General features: G+C 41.2%; 1 protein-coding gene across 1 annotated transcript in view; it reads left to right on the forward strand.

Annotated features, from left to right (window-relative positions):
• The window catches only part of hhip (hedgehog interacting protein), a 33,472-nt gene extending 21,918 nt beyond the window's left edge, over positions 1-11,554 (forward strand). The window contains exons 10-13 of the mRNA XM_083976472.1: positions 427-572; positions 1,848-1,929; positions 8,617-8,765; positions 8,998-11,554. Coding sequence (XP_083832598.1) covers positions 427-572; positions 1,848-1,929; positions 8,617-8,765; positions 8,998-9,194 — 574 coding nt within the window. The 3' untranslated portion in view covers positions 9,195-11,554. The remainder of the gene's footprint in view (positions 1-426; positions 573-1,847; positions 1,930-8,616; positions 8,766-8,997) is intronic.
• Positions 11,555-18,435: the final 6,881 nt, after the last annotated feature.

Raw genomic sequence — 18,435 nt, forward strand, 5'->3', positions numbered from 1 at the left:
AACACAAAGTTCTATGCACGTGGGGCGAAAAACAAGTTTGTTTTTAATGTGTGGTAGTTTAATTCTTTGCCTCGTTACAATTGGGGGGCATATTGTTGTGGCTAAGTGAAGGCTCCAGCATGATGTTTGTTTTGAAACCAAAAGCCAACGTCTTAAATACCACCATGTGGGACATAAAGATGAGATGATGGGTCAATGAACCATGTTACGAGAAGTTAAAAGTTGTCCTGGTTTTCAGATCTCATCTATAACATGGCAAATCATCTGCAAATGAATTGTATTGTATTTCTCACTGGAAAATTTAAGACACATGCATGTCATGCACAGAATATATACCATAGGGTATTACGTGACAGTCTACATGAGATATACTAACACACAATGACTGCTGTAATTGACCTACTCTGTGTGTTTCGTTTGCCTCAGTAACTTGCGGATCCTTCAGAAGTCGACATTGTCAACATCAGCAAGTGGTGAACAGTGGCAGGAGAAAGCTCTGTGCCTGGGCTCTGCTGGTTCCTGCGGCTCTATGCTTGTGGGACACATCTTGGGTTTCGGAGAGGATGAACTGGGTTAGTAGGACATTGATAAGAAACCCTCTAAGTTCTTCACAGACTTTCTGTTTTCTGTCTCTTCCTGGATTCTCAGTCTCACTCTGCCTGCCTTTTCTTTCTTTTTTTTCTTCCTTTGTTTTGTTCTCCCTCCCAACAACCAGAGAAATGACAACTATGTGTTAGCATATTTTATAAAGTTTTACAACATGAACCCTTGATGGTTTGTTGACTTCAAATGATGGATGTCAAAACTATGGAAAAATCATGACTTTGAGTAATTTTGTTGTATATTTATCAGTGGTTTATATATTTACATTATAGTGTGGAATTTTCCAGTTGGTTATTTAACAAGACGTTTGTAAGCTTTTACTCTTAACAGATCATAGAACCACAACTGAAAATCGAAGAAAATTGCAACACCCAGCCAGCAGGAAGTGACATTCAAAACTACAGGGAAACTAATACCTGTTTGACTTTACCTTAATGGCACATTCCCGACAGGATATTAAGTAGTATATACTTACTTGTGGGTTAATTGTTATTTCCATAAGATAGCAATAACACTCCAATGGCCCACTCACTGTATCGGGCCACCTACAAAGCAGATGTGTTACTGTTTACATGGGGGGCTGCAGCGTTAAGATAAGATAGGGTGAGCTGAGGTGAGCGGGTTAATATGATACAGAACATTTTTACCAGTTGGACCCCCACCAGACACTCTCAGAATTATTAACTGTCAGCTCTGGTGTTTCTGATTACAACGAACACATGATGTGGATCGCTCACGCAGCCATCAGACACATTTGATCACAGTTCTTGCCAGGTCTTGGAGTCACTATTTGATGAAGTATTTAAAGATTCTGCATTTGATCATGATTTGCAAGTGGTGCAAAAATTGTGGAAGGGGGCAGGAGTGTGTCCCAAAGTACGGGCCCCACAGACACATGTTTACAATTTGTCCCCTTATGGAATTTTCTCGCGGGCTTGTTCCTCATTAAATTATCCGCCTGGTTCCCAGTCATGAGTATCCAATTGTCCCATTAAACTTTTTCTGAAAGTCCTTTGGCAAGTGCAGCGTTGCAGAAGCTTTAGCTATACTAATTCATTTCATCTTGTATCCTATGTCCTGTCCTTTTGTCTCTTATCCTCTTTCTTGCACATGATGTTTATATGTTATTGCACTTTCTGTGTCCTCAAGCATTGGGTAATCACTGGAAAGTATTTAGCACATTGTATGGAATGCAGATCATGCAGATGGATTCTTTCCATGTGACTTTTCTCTTTCTTTTTCAGGTGAAGTCTACATTCTGGCAAGCAGTAAAAGCATGGCACAGTCACATAGTGGGAAACTCTACAAGCTGGTGGATCCCAAAAGGTACAATCAAGAAGTAGTGTTTTTTATTTTTCTTGGGGGTTAGTCTGAACGTGTCACATCTTTTTATTCCATCATCATGTGTTTGTACAGTGTGGTCTTAGGTCCACAAGTAAGTGATCTCTCAGTATTTTTACATGCCGTCTAATGAGTTCTAATTTCATGTTGAAATCATTTTATGGTGAAACTCAGATAATCCCACACGTACTGCATGACGAGCTGACACTCATGCAACCGAGGATCTATAGTTACTAACATTTCACAGCAGTGACGTATTTTCAGTCCTCACTGCTTACACATGTCCCCTTCCCACACGCTTAGCACATCGCTGTGACCAGAACCTTTATGCCCTTCAACAAGTCATCACATCACCACCCGCCTCGGCCAAAACAAATGCAAAGCAGTAACTGGAGAATAACCATAGCATTTCAAAATGTTAGTGTAAAGTATTGCTAACAGCAACACCGACTAGCTGGCAGTCTTCACTTTAGTAACTATTGCATGCTGGTTATTTTCAGAGCATTTGACAGCAGGGTTTATTCTGCTGAGAGTAAGGAAAACACAAAGGCACCTGTTGTCAAGCAAAGAGACCTCCACTTATTCTGTTTAAACACATGTCGAAACATATGCACATGTCCATACATGTAACATAGTGCACATTTTATACGTCATCATGTGGACGAGTTCAACATCGCCGCCTGCAGCACAGGCATCAACTTTTCTTTGAATGGTGCGAGCCGGTCCGTTTCTGTGGAGTCTAATACTTAATTAGTTGATGTTTAACGACTGGAATGTGCAGGGAACACACGCATGAGTGCGACTTCATAATTTAAACGTGTGTGTGTGTCTATGTGTCATTGTGTCATAATACTTACCATATGTATCACAGTATTAGAAATGAATCTGATAGTGATGGATCTATAAACTGTTTGTGCAAAGCCAAGTACATGTGAAAAACATTTGTCACTCAAGACCAGAAAATATGCAGACAGGGCATGAATTCGTCCCACATGATACAGGAGGGAGGTATACGCTTTTATGTCTGATATATTACCCTGGCAGTAAAGAAATCACTGCAAACATAAGCAGACTTTGTAATTCAAACCAATCGCTTCTTAGGTTTCAAGTTGAAACCCCCTTAAATTTCCTTATCAGGATTTTTGTTAGAAGTTGAGAGAGTAAGCTCCTGCAGGGTTAGGGGGCCTGTCTGCTCAGGTCAGCAAGTGGGTCATATCCAATTCTGAACGTACTGAATGCACCGGAAAAGTCCCAAATAAATAGTATTTCTTTAGGCTAGATCAGATTTGATTAGGAGAGGCAGATAAAGTAAGAGAAGCAGACGCAGGGAAAGTTAATTTGCATACCTCAGAATCACAATAGAAATGTATCCGCAGCTGATTATTCCTGGGTGACGACAGTGCCACCCAGGCATTAGCACAATTAATTACACCACAGATGTTTCAAAGGGGCCCTGGTGGCTCGCTCCGTATTTATGTTTTCTGGCATGGCCACTGGACGCATTTCTCCCAAAGAACAATTCTTTCCACCATCAACTGGACTTGTTTAGTCTGTGCGGACCCTGTGGTGTTGGATTCTTGACTCCTAATACATTCTGGCTTCGTTATTAGGATCTTGTTACAGAGAGGATGGAGAGGGGGTGACAGAGGGGAGTAAATGGGGTAGCTAACGTGTCTGACCTCAACGCGTTATCAAGTCTGGTGGTCCTTCCCTTTTTTCTCTTCCATACTGCAGGGACATCTGGACCCTAAAGCCCTTTCAGAAAGAGGTTTGTTTTAGAGTATGGTGGTTTTTGTGGTTCGGTATAGCATCTAGCACTGTGTTTTGATCAACTGTGTGTTTGGGAACATAGAGGGTGGGGGGTGGAGGGGGGAGAAGAACTGTTAGGGAGAGCGGTAAAGGCTTACAGGGAAACATCAGCCATAAAATCCCTCAGCAGTGTTTGTGTAAACATGTCCTGGCCAGATGACTTCATTTCTAGGTATTTGTTTGTCAGTTGGAGTACCCCTCCAATAATAAATAGGCCACCATGCATTTTGAAACATGCTGAATGTGTGTGGTGTAAGAGTGTATGAGAGAGAGAGAGAGGCAGAGAGCAAGACAGGGCTTGTTTGTGGTATAGCAGTGGGATAGAAATATTTCCACTCATATTGTCTCTATATGATTACCTTAAGATGTCTGTAAAGGCTGTGAATAATTAAGAACTGGACGTTTGCGTTAAGATTTTATTCTGATGATCCCATAACTTTAAGAATGAGCAAGGCAAGTTTACTCAGATTACTTAAAATAAGACATAAATCACCTTTAAGACATGATATTTTTGAAGAAGTGAAATATGTAAATAATGTCTATGTGACAAAATATAGACAAAATATTTTTTGCTTTTCAACAGTGTTGTTTCCTCCATGAGCCTTGAACATTAATTTTAGAAAGCAGTAGACCTCAAACTGAGTGAAACTTGAGTTTAATTTGTGATTTTCTCTGCTCACATACTGTAGACAGGTATTCATCAGCAAGTCTGGCTGCTTTTCAGCCCCACTGAGTCTGCATTTAATAACATAATTATTTGTATAGTGAGAGCATTATATTTTTGCCAAGAATAAATAATGTGAGGGGAGATGCCTTTCTTTTTTAGAAACATACTAACAAACAACATGATGACATTATAGTACAGCACAAGCCAGGGATTTGTTTCTGTCCCTCTGTGTATATACAATACACCATGGGAACCATTTAATAATGTTACATGTTTATCATATAATTCAAAAGGCACATGTTGCCCTCCTTCCATGCAGGGCCAGAATCTGCCTTGCTCTTACAGTTGGTCCTTGGCAATAGCTTAATTGTAACATATAGAGCCAGACCTCCTGCTGGTTTCTGGTGTAAAATGCAGTTTGCCTTTCTGTTTGTTACAGCCCCTCTCCGCAGAGAAGAAGGCAAAGCTGTATTACGGCGGACTTTTCACACAATCAGGTTTTGTCAGCTGCAGGCTGGACTGATTGAATTACAGTGAGCAGAGACCTTAAAAAGACACTGAACTTTGTATAGGGTCCTGGGACCTCTTTTTATGAACTACATTAGCCATGGAAGTCACAAATCACTAGATGTGCAGGGGGAAGGAGGCCGCGGGTGCTCGTTTGTGGATATATTTATCTGTATGTGTGCCTCTCTGTGTTACTGTGTGGGTGGTGGGTACACGCGAACATGCACATCTGTGAGCCTGTGTGAGCGTGTGGTGCGCTAGCTCCCAGCACGCTGCAGAAAAAAAAAAAAGCCTTTTCTTTATTTTCCTATCCCTCCTAAATCTTCCTGCATCTCTGCTGTGGTCCTCCCCTTGACAAAGCTGCTTGCCAGTCCCACTGAATAGCCCTGGCTCCTACAATACACAGTAAATTTCTTGCACAATTAAAACAGGGAATGAAGCTACAAAAGAAGCCCCCAAACAATGGAGTCGGATGACAAAACAGCAAAAGAGACCACACTGGGCCGTTTGATTAAGCCATTGTTGGTGTGCACAATGTACACCACTCCACAGTCCTTTTCTCACATATACCTCATGTCAATCAAACAGGCCCTGCGAGCCAACAAGCTAAACACACACACACACACACACACACAAACACACACATACACACTAACACACACACACTGACAAACATAATAATCAAACAGTTCAGCAAGAAATTTGAGGTCTAGCATCCACACTGCTCCGATGGCACAGACCTGAAAGGATGTCAGTGTTAAGATGTTCAGCTGAAGGACAGAAGAGAGGGCAGATTTTACTTTTAACCCGCATCACTTTCTGTTTCTCTGTCCTATCTTTGCAGTCATTCAAAAGTGTTCTATGCGTCACTCACTCTTCCTTTCTATTTCCATCTCAATTATGACGCAATCTTTGATCTATTTATCTGATATTTGTTGTCGTCATCATCTTGCTCTCTGTCCATGTAACTACCTCATGTGTGAGCACTGTCGCCCTTCTCCCACTCCCTCGCTCTCACACATACACCACCCCTCCCAAAGTTGATAAATTCCCACAGTGGCTGTTGACCCAGCTGCCTTTGTCAAGTGGCGCTACCAGCAGGTGCTGTTTTCACAGCCACCCTGGCAGTCGTACAAACTGTTTAGTAGCGCTGCTGACCCCTGCCTGCTATTAACAGTGTTAGCTACAGACCCCCCAATCCTCCAGGGACTCTTACTCTTTCTCTCTCTCCCTCTTTTTCTGTTTGCTTCCCTCCTTCGCTCTTTTTTAACTACATGCAGCCTGCAACAACAAAAGCCAGTGTGGATGGAGTCTGGAGTTGGGTGCTGATGGGAGCATGGGAATCACCCCCTCCCTCCCCACCCTCCAAATTTAAAGCAACTTTAATGCACACACACACACACACACACACACACACACACACACACACACACACACACACACACACACACACACACACACACACACACACACACACACACAGTCACAGTATTGTCACTGCCATCAGTCAGTGGGTCTGTCACAGCATTTGCAACACATTTTTCAAACTGGGAAGTAAACACTTGCTTAGTTAAAATAAATGCTGCTATCCTCACACACAGCATCATAGAGTCATTTATTCACCAGCTGACAGATTTTTTTTACTGGAAGCTGAAGTCTGTCCACACCGTTAAACCTGTACAGTAGGTAAAACAGAAATAATATTTACTGTAAGGTCAGAACAGATGAGACTCAGCTGAATAAAGACAGCATCTAGGAGTGAAATCCACAGTCAACTCAACTACCCAGATGGATGTAATACGGTTAATTTAAGACAGTGCTGATTTTAGTTGTAATAGTACCCTGGTTGGAGATCGTAAGCTCCACCTGGTTTTGGTTTCTACTGCTGATTGACCATTTGTTCTCCAGAGGAGAGCAGTGAGGCCTGTGACTGGGCATTACATTTATAGTGTATAAATAATGCCCTGTCGGCTTTTTACCTCTGTACAACAGTTTGCATATCTATATTTCTCCCTCTCTCTTTTCCACAAACACTGACAAAGACAAGTGCGTGTGTTTGTATGTGGTGAGTGGGCAACAGGCAGTAACCCACGCTTCACATTTGAACTTGATTACACAGCCACTGTATTATTTCCAGATTTGTAGAGCGTGATATGAAATAATTCTGTTTCAGCCCATTTGCTGATGTGCGTGTCTGGATGTTTGTCTTAATATGGAACGATCACAATATGTCTCTTTGGTGTTCAGACTTTACGCATGTGGTGTGGAGATGTGTGTGTTTGTGTGTGTCTGCATTTTCCAAAATCATGTTTATATCTGCGGGAGCCCAGTGTTAACCCTATGCCTTGTTTTGTTCTTAAAGTAGGGAAAATTTAAGGAAAACATGAGTCAGTAAAAATTAAAATACCACACTTAGCACATAGCTGTATGGTTTAAATACATCTTTGACAATAGATACAATACACTGTACAGGAAAACCTTCAATACACTGATGACACATGAACGGAAAGAAATCTACAAATAAATTCATTTTAATTTGCTGTGCTTGCAGAGGTTTAAAAACCTACATTTTGCTATTTTTCTATTACCCATGTATCACATTTAATACGCAATAATAATAATTCTTATATAATTCCCATTTCCTGTTGTCAGTCCCTACATATCATCTGAGATCATAGTATGATAAAGTAATAAACAAATGCCTTAAACTGTTCCAACACAGATTTCCTCTTACTTTAAGTTATGAATGTGTGGAGAATGGTGATCTGTCCAATAAGACCCAATGCTGGGTGTAACTTTTTACTTATGAAATATAGAGTATTAATTATCCAATACAAACAATCAAAGAACATGAACATTCATTCAAATACACACCCTTACTTTGCACTTTGCGTGACTTCCATAAATCACTGTGACCCTGTTTACATCTCTAATTATTTTCAGTGCAGTCGTTGTCATTGGATGTAAGCTCAACATTTAACCTAATTTAAAATAATGAGCGGATGACTTAACCCTGTTGCCTTAGAGCCAAAGATTTGTTGTATTCCCCTCTCTACTAGACAGCTAGAATGACAGACAACAGGGTTGGGAGGAAATAATCACACTTAATAATCATTACAAATAATAAGCACTCCAATAATTATATGTTCTTTTCTCATTTCAAGGGAAAAGTCCATAGTGCAAAAAAAACATGAAAAATTTGCCTGAATCCATCCATCCCCTTTTCTTCATTTTTGTTGACTCACACCTCACATCTCAGCAGTCCCGACCATTTTTACTGTAAATATTTTAGCAATTGAAAAGCTTTAACCCACATATTCTCTCTCCATCCCTTTATATCCCTTTCCCCCGCTATCCCGGCTCAGATCTCTGACCGCTGTTACAGTGATTAGCTGTGGAGCATCACTGCTGTAAAGGTCTAAAAAAGCTGTGCTGCTTAAAATAGAAACGCTCAGTAAAAATTTAATTATTCCTGGTAATTTATAGGTTGTGGGTCGGGGGGTTGGGTCTGGATCGGACGGCTTCTGGGCCCAGGCCCAGACCGTGATCCCTCTATTAGTGAACTCAGCATTTAGTGATAATATTAAATTAAAGCCTGGCCCCACTTTGTGTAATTTGTCACCATGGCATGTGATGCTTGTGTCCATCACATACTAAGTTTTCCAACTTCTTTTTAACAACTGTTGCAGGCCTCATGCCCCTAAGGAGTGCCAGCGTCAGGTGGAGCCTCCAGAGCTGCTGATGACAGCTTGTTCCAGGCACTGTAAGAACGGACACTGCACTCCCACTGGCAAGTGCTGCTGCAGCCCCGGCTGGGAGGGACCCTTCTGCCGAGTTGGTGAGTACGATTTAGGAGATGTGCATTTGCTGCTTTTAGAGTCGTATCATGTAGTCAAACATTCATGTGTAACTGGAGTTTTAGTTTTCTTTTTACAACTCATCAAAAACCCATTTGACCAGTTGGGACTTTAATTCAAAATGAGTCAGAAGGCCAATTTGTGTTTCTTCTCATCTTTTTACTTCCCTTGTTGACCACCACTGTTTTCCTCTCTTCCCTCTCTGTGATGTAGCCAAATGTGAACCAGCCTGCCGCAACGGAGGAGTGTGTATGGAGCCCAACAAGTGCCTGTGTAAGAGCGGCTACTCCGGCGCTCAGTGCGAGAAGAGTGAGAGGGGTATGCCAAACGACCAGGAGAAAGACGGTATACTGGACCACATCATTGACATGACCTCGTACCTCCTGGATCTGACCAGCTATATCGTATAGGGGTGCGCAGAGGGGGGCAGCTCCCCGCCGTCATCCTCAAGTTGACACAAATCTACCTACCACCACCAGCAGACTCTAACGAGGTGTTTCTTAATATGGCCTCTTAACCTCCCTCACACCCACACAGGCATGTATACATTACATACAAATACACACACAGGATTCCCATCAGACTGCTTTTTCATCCACATCACAGTACCAAACTCTTTGTTCTTTTTTCGCCTATAAGCTACTTGCTCTTGAGCACCAGGCCTGGCATCCAAGCCGTGTTCACATTTCAGACAGTCCTGCAGACAGCAGCGAGATGATTGACAAGCATGGCCACGTTACGGAAGTTCCACTAAGACATTTCCTCTCTCGTTCAGCAAACGCCCGCACACGGCTGACTCCGCAGGAACAGGAACTCCACAGGAATAGACCATTTTAACCCAAGACTTTGGATCTTCTAAGGGGGCTATCTGTTGCCTAACTTTAGACACACATCCCTGCCACCCCCCACCCAAAAAAACAAAAAAACAAACACAAAAAAATGGAGGCATAGCAGCGGAGACAGATGATTGTTCAGGGGTTCTCTAAGGATTCGAATTGAGGAGTGGCATGGCTCAAAGATCCAATCTGTACTCATGGTCCCTTCAAAACACAGCAAACTATGTCTACACACAATACACAGACTCTGGAGGAACCTCATCGTCAGCTGTAAAAACCTGAGGTCGTGGGCCACAGAGAGTCCACAGTGCTTTGTGCTAAACTATTCTACAGGCACGAATACAAGAGGGATAAACCAAGTTGTCTCACTTTTGATGTTGTATTTAGTTTGTGGGCACATTGTCATAAAAAGCTATAACAGTATACAGTATGTATACTTTGTTTTGCAACACTCTTTTGCTATCAATGTACAGAATGGATCTACAATAGAAGACTGTTATGTAACACAGAAATAGAAACGACTGAGTGAGAACATTGTACTTTGTCAAAGCCAGTTTCATACAATCTGAATGGAGTTATTAGCTCCCATGCACTGTATTCATTTTTTTTTTGTTTCATTCACTTTATTATTCAAAATGAATTTAAACATTTATTAAAAGCGCAATGAGAGTAGTTTCACATTCACTCGTATACACACAACAGTAGCACAGGTATGATTCAACAAACTCCTTTCATTGTGTCACACACTGAAACTGAACCCGGACTCAAAACTACAAAGGGAAGAGATAGTGCAGTGATGTATATTTCCAATAGAGCTTACCTAAGTACTACTTAGCATTGCAAAAACAACCTATAGCATTACTATTGTTATCATAGAGGAGGGTTTATTTTTTTAAGCGTAATAATATATGGGAGAGAATGGTGTTTATAGAAAGCAGTTTCACACTAAGCTTGTCAGTTCATGTTATTTCATGTTGTACTTATACATATGCAGCTTTTAAGAAATACACGTGAGGATACATTTCTTTCCATTTTTTTTATTCCATTGTAAAAGTAATGCATGTCTGTGCTTGCATAGTGTAATTCGGAGCAGTTGGCTGAGCCCATCTATTTTTTTTTATTTCCCCCCGTGACATTTGGTTGCATTACGAATGTCAGAAATGTGTCTCTGTTGTGAGATGATCAAAGAATCTGTCGGGCCACCAAGTCACTGTGGAAGCAGCTCTCAGTCAAAGGCAGACCTTATCTGTGAAGAGCAGCAGATGAGAGATTAATCTAAGGATCTGTCTAATGGAGATAAAAGACTGAACCCTACTCTCTAATTAGCATTAACAGAGAACAGTTAAACATAGACTGGGATTGTCTGGAGCCACGTTAAGGTGTTCACCTGAACTAATAACTTATCTAATGAAGAAGTCTACATTTGATCTTCTGCCATTTCAAATTCCAAACCATAAGCCTTGACAAAACCATCAGTGTGTTTAACAGTTTTTAATTTTTTTAATTTCTCACCAGCTTTTATTTTGAAAAACAAGCTTCAAAGCATCATGGTTAATTGAAGGTCATTGTCCATAAAATATGTATCTGTTGTTCATCTCCCGCCTTGCTTGTGTTTGCTGAAATAAATCAACTCTACCTGGTCTAAATGAGTCAAAATGGAATTCATGCTGTAAAATGGAAAATTATCTTTTTTTTTAGCACTTAATGTGAAGTTGCATTGTAGCTGCTGAGACGGCGTGGTGTGAATAGAATAACCATTTTCATTATTTAAGTAGTTACACAAATAAAATAATTATTTAAGTTCTCTATGTTGTTTTTACCATTGTACTGTATGTGACTATTTTTTATTCCTGTATTGTAAATAAAACTAGGGATAACTTTGTTTCTCTTCAGAAATATCAATATGTCTATTAAAATTTATAGCATGTCTGAAATATGTATAGCATGTCTCTTTTGTTTCAGTAGTAACACTTTTAAATGAGATAAGATTTGGCAAACCTTTAGTTTATGTTTCGGGAATGAATTTTAAATCCAGTGAAATACCCACACATACATCTTTAGGCAACATGTGAATGAACTAAAATACTAGGTTACATCAGAAGCTTAAGATTTAAAGGCATATGTCATGTGTCTGGTATTAAATTGTATCGTTCTTAAATCTTGAAATTCACAATCTTCCCTCGTAGTTTTTCAATAGTTGTCCGGGAGCTTTCCTTCATATCGCCTGCTCTTCCTCAGCAGATACTCAGTTGTCATGGAGTTACAGGTGACCACATTTTTATTTTCAACTTTAAACTTCAAGTATTTTTTTGACCACTTGGGGTCAACCAACAGTTGCCTACAGACACTGAACATTAGCATTCGTATCGCGTCATGATACAGCCACGTGGTTAATTTAAGTCCAGTTTAACTCCAGTTTTGGTCTCCACCATCTCTTACCACAGCTAGCTGCTAACTGTGTCTGCAGTGCAACAGTGGTTTTATCTGACAACAGTTGCCTTCTGCAGCCAGAATCAGTGAGGGTGGTGAGGCTAAACTTAACCAAGTAGTAAAATTACAGGCTGGAAAACCAAAAGGAAAAAGAAGAGGGGGAAAGAAACAAACCTGTAACACTGACCTGAGGGAAACTGCTCACTACAAGTGCCTCTTTTTTTTTTTTGCCTGATCCATTTTCAAACGAACAGTATCCTTACTGAGACACCATGCAATCAGTCCCCAGTTTGAGTAAAGTCAATTTTATTCATCATGAATCACAAATTGTAAATTTGCCTCTGAGACCTTGGACATAAGAAAAACCTTCAACAGAAAAGAGACACAGGAAGCCCAGGATGCACAGACCTGCAATAAATGACATGTACAGGATATTGCCACATGGCAGATTTACAATATGGACAGTCAGGTTTACAACATTGTTGACAGATTGTAAACACTGTAAATGTTAAAACAGAGTCTGACTAGGACAGTTTCAATTCAATCTCTAATAATGGCATGGTAATTAAATGTATAGGCACCCTGTACTGAAGTCATGGCTCCATACTGGGAATTGTCTCATTTCTGGTAAGTCAGCTGCAACATTTCCACTGATGGTTTTTCCTCCAGCCAGGTAAGAGGAGTAAAGAGAAAGATGTTGAGAAAATGTTTAAGTTAAACTTGGGCCAACATGGCTGCAGTCCCAGGGTTTTCCCTTCAACGCTGCCTGAATGGAAAAGCTGCCCGCAGATTTGACAGTGAGGGGAGAGCCGCGTGATGGCTGCTTATGTCGTCATGCAGCGTCATGGCATCACTCAAAAAAAAAAAGTTCATGCTGAAAATTCCTTGTTTGAAATGGAAATTCTCCACTTTGTTTTTCGGAAGTACGCAAAAATACGCATGCATGCATGGAGGCACACACGCAAGAGCCACTGCTGATGGCAATATTAATTTCCTTCTCAAAATACCAATGAGGCTTTGTGTTGTATAATGATAGTGAGTGGAGACCACCCACCTCACTCCAGTCTTGCTCTCTCTCTCACACACACACACAAGCACAGACAGACACACAAGTGCACACACTGCCATATTTAGAGTAATGCAATACTAAGTTGTCTATGCACTGTTCAGATCCAATCAAAATTGCATAAAGTGGAACTGTCCAATCGTGCTACGAGGTCCAGCGTATATTTGAGTTTATACACTATCTGCGGCATGAATCATTACTTTTCATTTGGAATAGTTTTCTTTTCCCCTCCCAAAGGGCCCTTGTCTGGCTATCTTTCCCAAACAGTGTAACCCAGTACTTTGAATAAACATGAGGAGCCTGTGTACCAAATATTTGTAGGACTGAGATGGCTGGAAGTGCGTGCTATAATATTGTATACATGAGTGAAAGAGTCAGCACAAGCAATACTTATAGGGTAACAGGAGCAGGCCTACGGAGCAGAGGGAAACAATAGCGCCGTGATTAAAAAAGAGACACGTCATTCTTTTCCCCTCTCATCCAGAACCAAGTGAGCAATTCATTATACTGCATTTTCTTTTCTGTAGTAACGCATTAAGCCCTTTGGGAACGACAGCTGATATTCAATAGCTGCTCCGGTTACAGACCATCACTGCTCTGTGTCACAGAAATCCAACAATAAAAATAATTAATTGATGTGCACAACTGGGTTTAACAACTCAAAGTTGCATCAGTCTTACACGCTGTAGGTCCTAAATATTCATTTTTTATTATAATACATTACACATTACTCAGACTGACATATTGAGATTGATATTTAATATACATTTAGGTATACACAGCAAAAGTGCTTTTGCAATACCAGAGATGTGTACAGTCTGCCTGTTTGTGTAGGGAACATCATGTGACTAGATCACAGAGCGCTGAGGTCATGAATGCGGGGAGAGGCGACTCTGACAGTAATACTTGGTAATTATACTGATTTTGTCAATTTAAAAGATTTTCTTACTATAATCCAATCTGTTTTTAGACATTGTTTACAAAGTAAAAAGCATTAGGTCAGTCAGAGCAGTTACGTTACATTCACCAGCTGTGAGGCTACAACAGCTGTCCACTAACATCCAGTCATATTTACGCAGGTGTGTATTTCACTTTGCTGACACGTCTCGCTGTTATTGTACCAATGTTTAACACTGTGTTCTGTTCCCTTCACTGACACTACATGTTCCATACCTGCTATAGACTCATTAATTTCACTATTGTTTTTGGTATTGTCAAAGGAGCTGGAACATCTCTGCCTAATGACAGTGATACTATTACTGATACGAATAGCAGATAAATAGCATGACAGATCATCCTTTTCCAAACCAAAAGTAAATCACATAGTATAAATTAGCAGTGCTGTATTACTGCAAACACCATCTGGGAGTTGTCACATAATGAAAAACTGTTTATTCTTATATAATATGTACTTTTATGGGTATTTTTCTTTTTCTTTTTGCATGCATGAACTTCAAACGTAACATAGTGTGCCAGTGCAGGTACATATGGTAGCTCCAGCGGTGGAAAAACCATAACTAATTCTGGAAACTTGCAAAGCCCACAGTCTGTGTGAAGTATGCATTTTAATGGGCTAATTGGTAAACAGTCTTTTCAGGGTTTTATAAATGTAATGTGATTTAAACACTTTTTGATTTGCACAAAAGGGGACTGAAAAACTGGTTGAATTAAATTATTCAAAATGTGGACCACCATGTTTCAATGTACTTCTTTAACTAGCCACAAAAAAGACGAGTCCTCCACCCCTGTTTTCTGGCTCTGTCTCGCTCTTTATCAAACCCACATTATAACCCATTCTTGTAGCTGTTGACTCAAATGATTTGATTTTTCTGATACCACCCATGTCCACCCATCATGGCAGTTCTCTGGAAACCTCTCCTGATGTTCCCTACGATTGTGACATCCCTTCAAGTCTCTGCCCGACTCTCCGTGCACCATGAATAACTGTTTCCACTGTGATCTAACTGTACATTACCACTCCACCACAATACCGCAACTCTGTGGAAATCACTGTTTAATGTGTGCTGCACATTTGATGTCATGTGTTAACATATGAAGTCATGATGTCTTGTCGGGGTAGGATCCTAGCTGGGGGAGCAACTTTGATTAATCTTGTGCATTAACTTCTGTGTTTGTCCACCCTGGCACTGCTCTCTTGTGATTTTCAATATAAACTGTGGCCACTCCTGGTTCCAACATATTGATTTATGTGAGAATATTGGATCTGGACTGTGTAAACATTTGTGCTGGTTGCCTCAGTGAGTCTGTAACTGCATTTTCTTTATGTGTGTGTGTGTGTGTGTGTGTGTGTGTGTGTGAGCGTGCATGTGTACATCTGTGTGCATGTCAATCCCCCGGCTGTATATCTGGTTTTGTCACACCCCTAATTGCGTAGTGTATTCTGTGACCTCATGTGTTTACTCTGGGCTTACTCAGTGAGTACTACTGCTGAAACGCACGGCCGAGGCAGCTGAACTCTCATATTCCCTGGCCCCCGATCACTTACTAATGAAGACACACTTTCCGACCGGCCTGCTTGCCGCTTGCTGCTGCTGCCGCTGCTGCTGCCATTTACTTCTGTCTCGCTAAACTCTCAGCTTATCACATAACACAACAAACTGCACTCAGCGACCACCTTGGAGGAGGTTTGGGTGGATTTGGGCTGTTGGTTTTTGTCAGCTTCTTATTAGCCGAGGGATTTTTTTTTCCTGCTGTCCTCACACCTCGGCTATCTCATATTTCACACTTCCTCAATTTATCACACTGTCTCAGTTATTTCCCCTCCTGAAGCATTTCCTCTTTTCTTCTTTATATCAGCTCTGGTATCCATCTTCGTCCTCCTCTCTGTTCATCTATCCATCCACTCCTCATTCCATCACCCCCCCCCTCTCCTATCCTCAGTATTTCTGCTCCTGGATTCAGAGCTTGTTTACTCTCCCGGACCACAGCACTGACTCGCATCCATGAAATGATGCAATTAAGGTTCCCACTGGGGCTCAATCTGTCATGTTAACACATGCTAAACCCCCACAGAGGGCTGAGAGCAGCACTGAGTGCTGGGCGACAGGTAAGAGTGACGGGGGTGAGGGGTTGGTGGTTAAAAAAAGAGGTGAGCGTGAGGTCTTGTGCTGCAGAGGGAGCAAAGTGTAACAGAGAACATTTGGAAAACTGCAAATCCATAAAACATTGATAAGAGATTATTCTGAGTGAAAACATCAGCTGTGTGTTAATGTGTGTGTGTGCAGTAGCCGATGTCATGACTCGGTTTCTGAATACACACGTCATCCCAGACCTCTTGTTTATTACCTCCAGTTGCATTTTTTAGTGATCTGGTTTTTGTCAGAAGAGACGAGTTTAGAGACTCAATAAGAAATTGCTTCATTCTATATGTGCACAAAAGGAGTTGAATGCATAGCATGAAAGTGAAAGTCCTGTGTTGAAAGCCTGAATAGCTGATGATCTGTATGGATGTGATGTGCAACAGGATTCCTCAGCTAACTGGAAGGAACCATTCAACAGCTGGTTCTGATGAAACTGGGTGGAGGCGGCTCAAAATAAAAAATGCAAACGACAGCTGACAGCAGCAGAGAAAGGAACTAATATTAAAATTTGACAGTAACTAGATGATTGGCTCGCGATGGGCACGTCAAAATCTGATTGGTTTTGGGCTGAACGTCCTCGTGGTTCAGTCAGACCAGATTTTTAGTTTCCAATGAAAAATCTTGTGATAAACAGGACAAGAGACATTTCTCGCTTTCACAACCAAGATCACAGTGCTTTCCGATGTCCAGCCAGTTTGAGTGCAAAGGCAGTGATAGAGACTGATGACAGTAAAATGTTAGATAACATGTTGTATAATTTACATCTTTGTGGACTGCTGCTTCTGTGTTTACAACCTGACCCACACTATTTCCTGACCCCCCCCCTGTTTCTAACCAAACAATGTGAGTAAATTTTGCTGGGTTGATTTTAATCTGACTTCAACTTTAGTAGCCTACTTTTCACCAAGATGAAATTCCTACCAGCAATTCAAAACCACTCCACTACCAGGATCGTTAAGGCCCCATCTATGGTTCCTATGGTTCTCCATCTATAGGGATCTACCATTCCACCTCAAATTGAACAATTCATTGCTAAAATGATTTCTTACTAAGCAGTGAAACAACATGACACTTTTTTAAATGGCTGTTTGTCATGCTGGTTAAATTAGACCCAAAAGATACAAGTGTCTCACACGACACCAACAAGCTTCTTCACATTTTAGATTTGACTCACTTTCATTTTTGCCATTTTGCTTTCTGAAAATCCCCTTGCCAGCATCTGAATCAGATTCATTCACGCAGTTTTTAGAACTGATAGCATTCCTGTCCACTTGTTATGTCTTTTCCTAATTTTGAAAGGGGAAAAAAATGCAAAATAATTTTTATTGTGTTGCTGCGAGTGCATATACAGAGGCATGAGGGCCCTTGCAGTGCATGTGCAACTTTGCATATATCTCATATTTCTGTGTGTGTGTGTGTGTGTGTGATCTATATGACTGTGCGTGTGGCTGTCAAAGACAACACATCGCTCTCTGTCTGCTTCCCCTCTCTATGATCCTCAGCCGGGCTAGGTAAACAACTGATGTTGGGTGGAATGGACCACCTAGGTATAAGTTTCCATGTGGGGGTATCTCCTCAAAGCAAAGCAAGGAAATTTTCCGAAACACTTTAAAAAGAGTTATGCAAATGGTTTACGGCAGCGCTCGTGTGGCTGTATTGTTATATTAATCTGTATACACTGCGGCTCATCTTGGCAGGGCCCTTTGTTTGCCTTCACTCTTAATCTGCAGGGCTCATCTCAAGCTTACATCACTCAGAGTCAACAGAGGGACATCCGCCGCAGCCTTACTGCTAACACTAGAGCTAACACTGGGGTCAAATAGTGTGTGTGTGTGCGTCTCTCAAACTGTGTGTCAACCGCCGACACCAAGTAAAGCCAAAAAAGGTCAGCACAGTCAATGTGTCCACCAGTGTTCACAGGCACCTGAATCTCTGTAGCAGACCAAACTATAGTCAGTGTCTCCCATTTCCAATATACACGGCCCAGAACAATTTTCCGGCCTCTTGTAACTATTTTACTATTAATTTTCTGTTCACTATGCTCTTCTACGTGTTTACTCTTCAAACACTGACTCCCCCTCAGAACTTTCCTGCCCTAAGAGAAATCGAGAGAGGAGCAGCAAAGGGAAAAGAAAGTCAAGCGTAGTTGGTTTTCGGTGCTTGCAAAGATGTGGTTTTCCTCTGAGTGAAGTGGGGCCATAGCTTGCATCAGCCCTCT

Source organism: Trachurus trachurus (genome assembly GCF_905171665.1).
Source record: "Trachurus trachurus genome assembly, chromosome: 1".
NCBI lineage: Eukaryota > Metazoa > Chordata > Actinopteri > Carangiformes > Carangidae > Trachurus > Trachurus trachurus.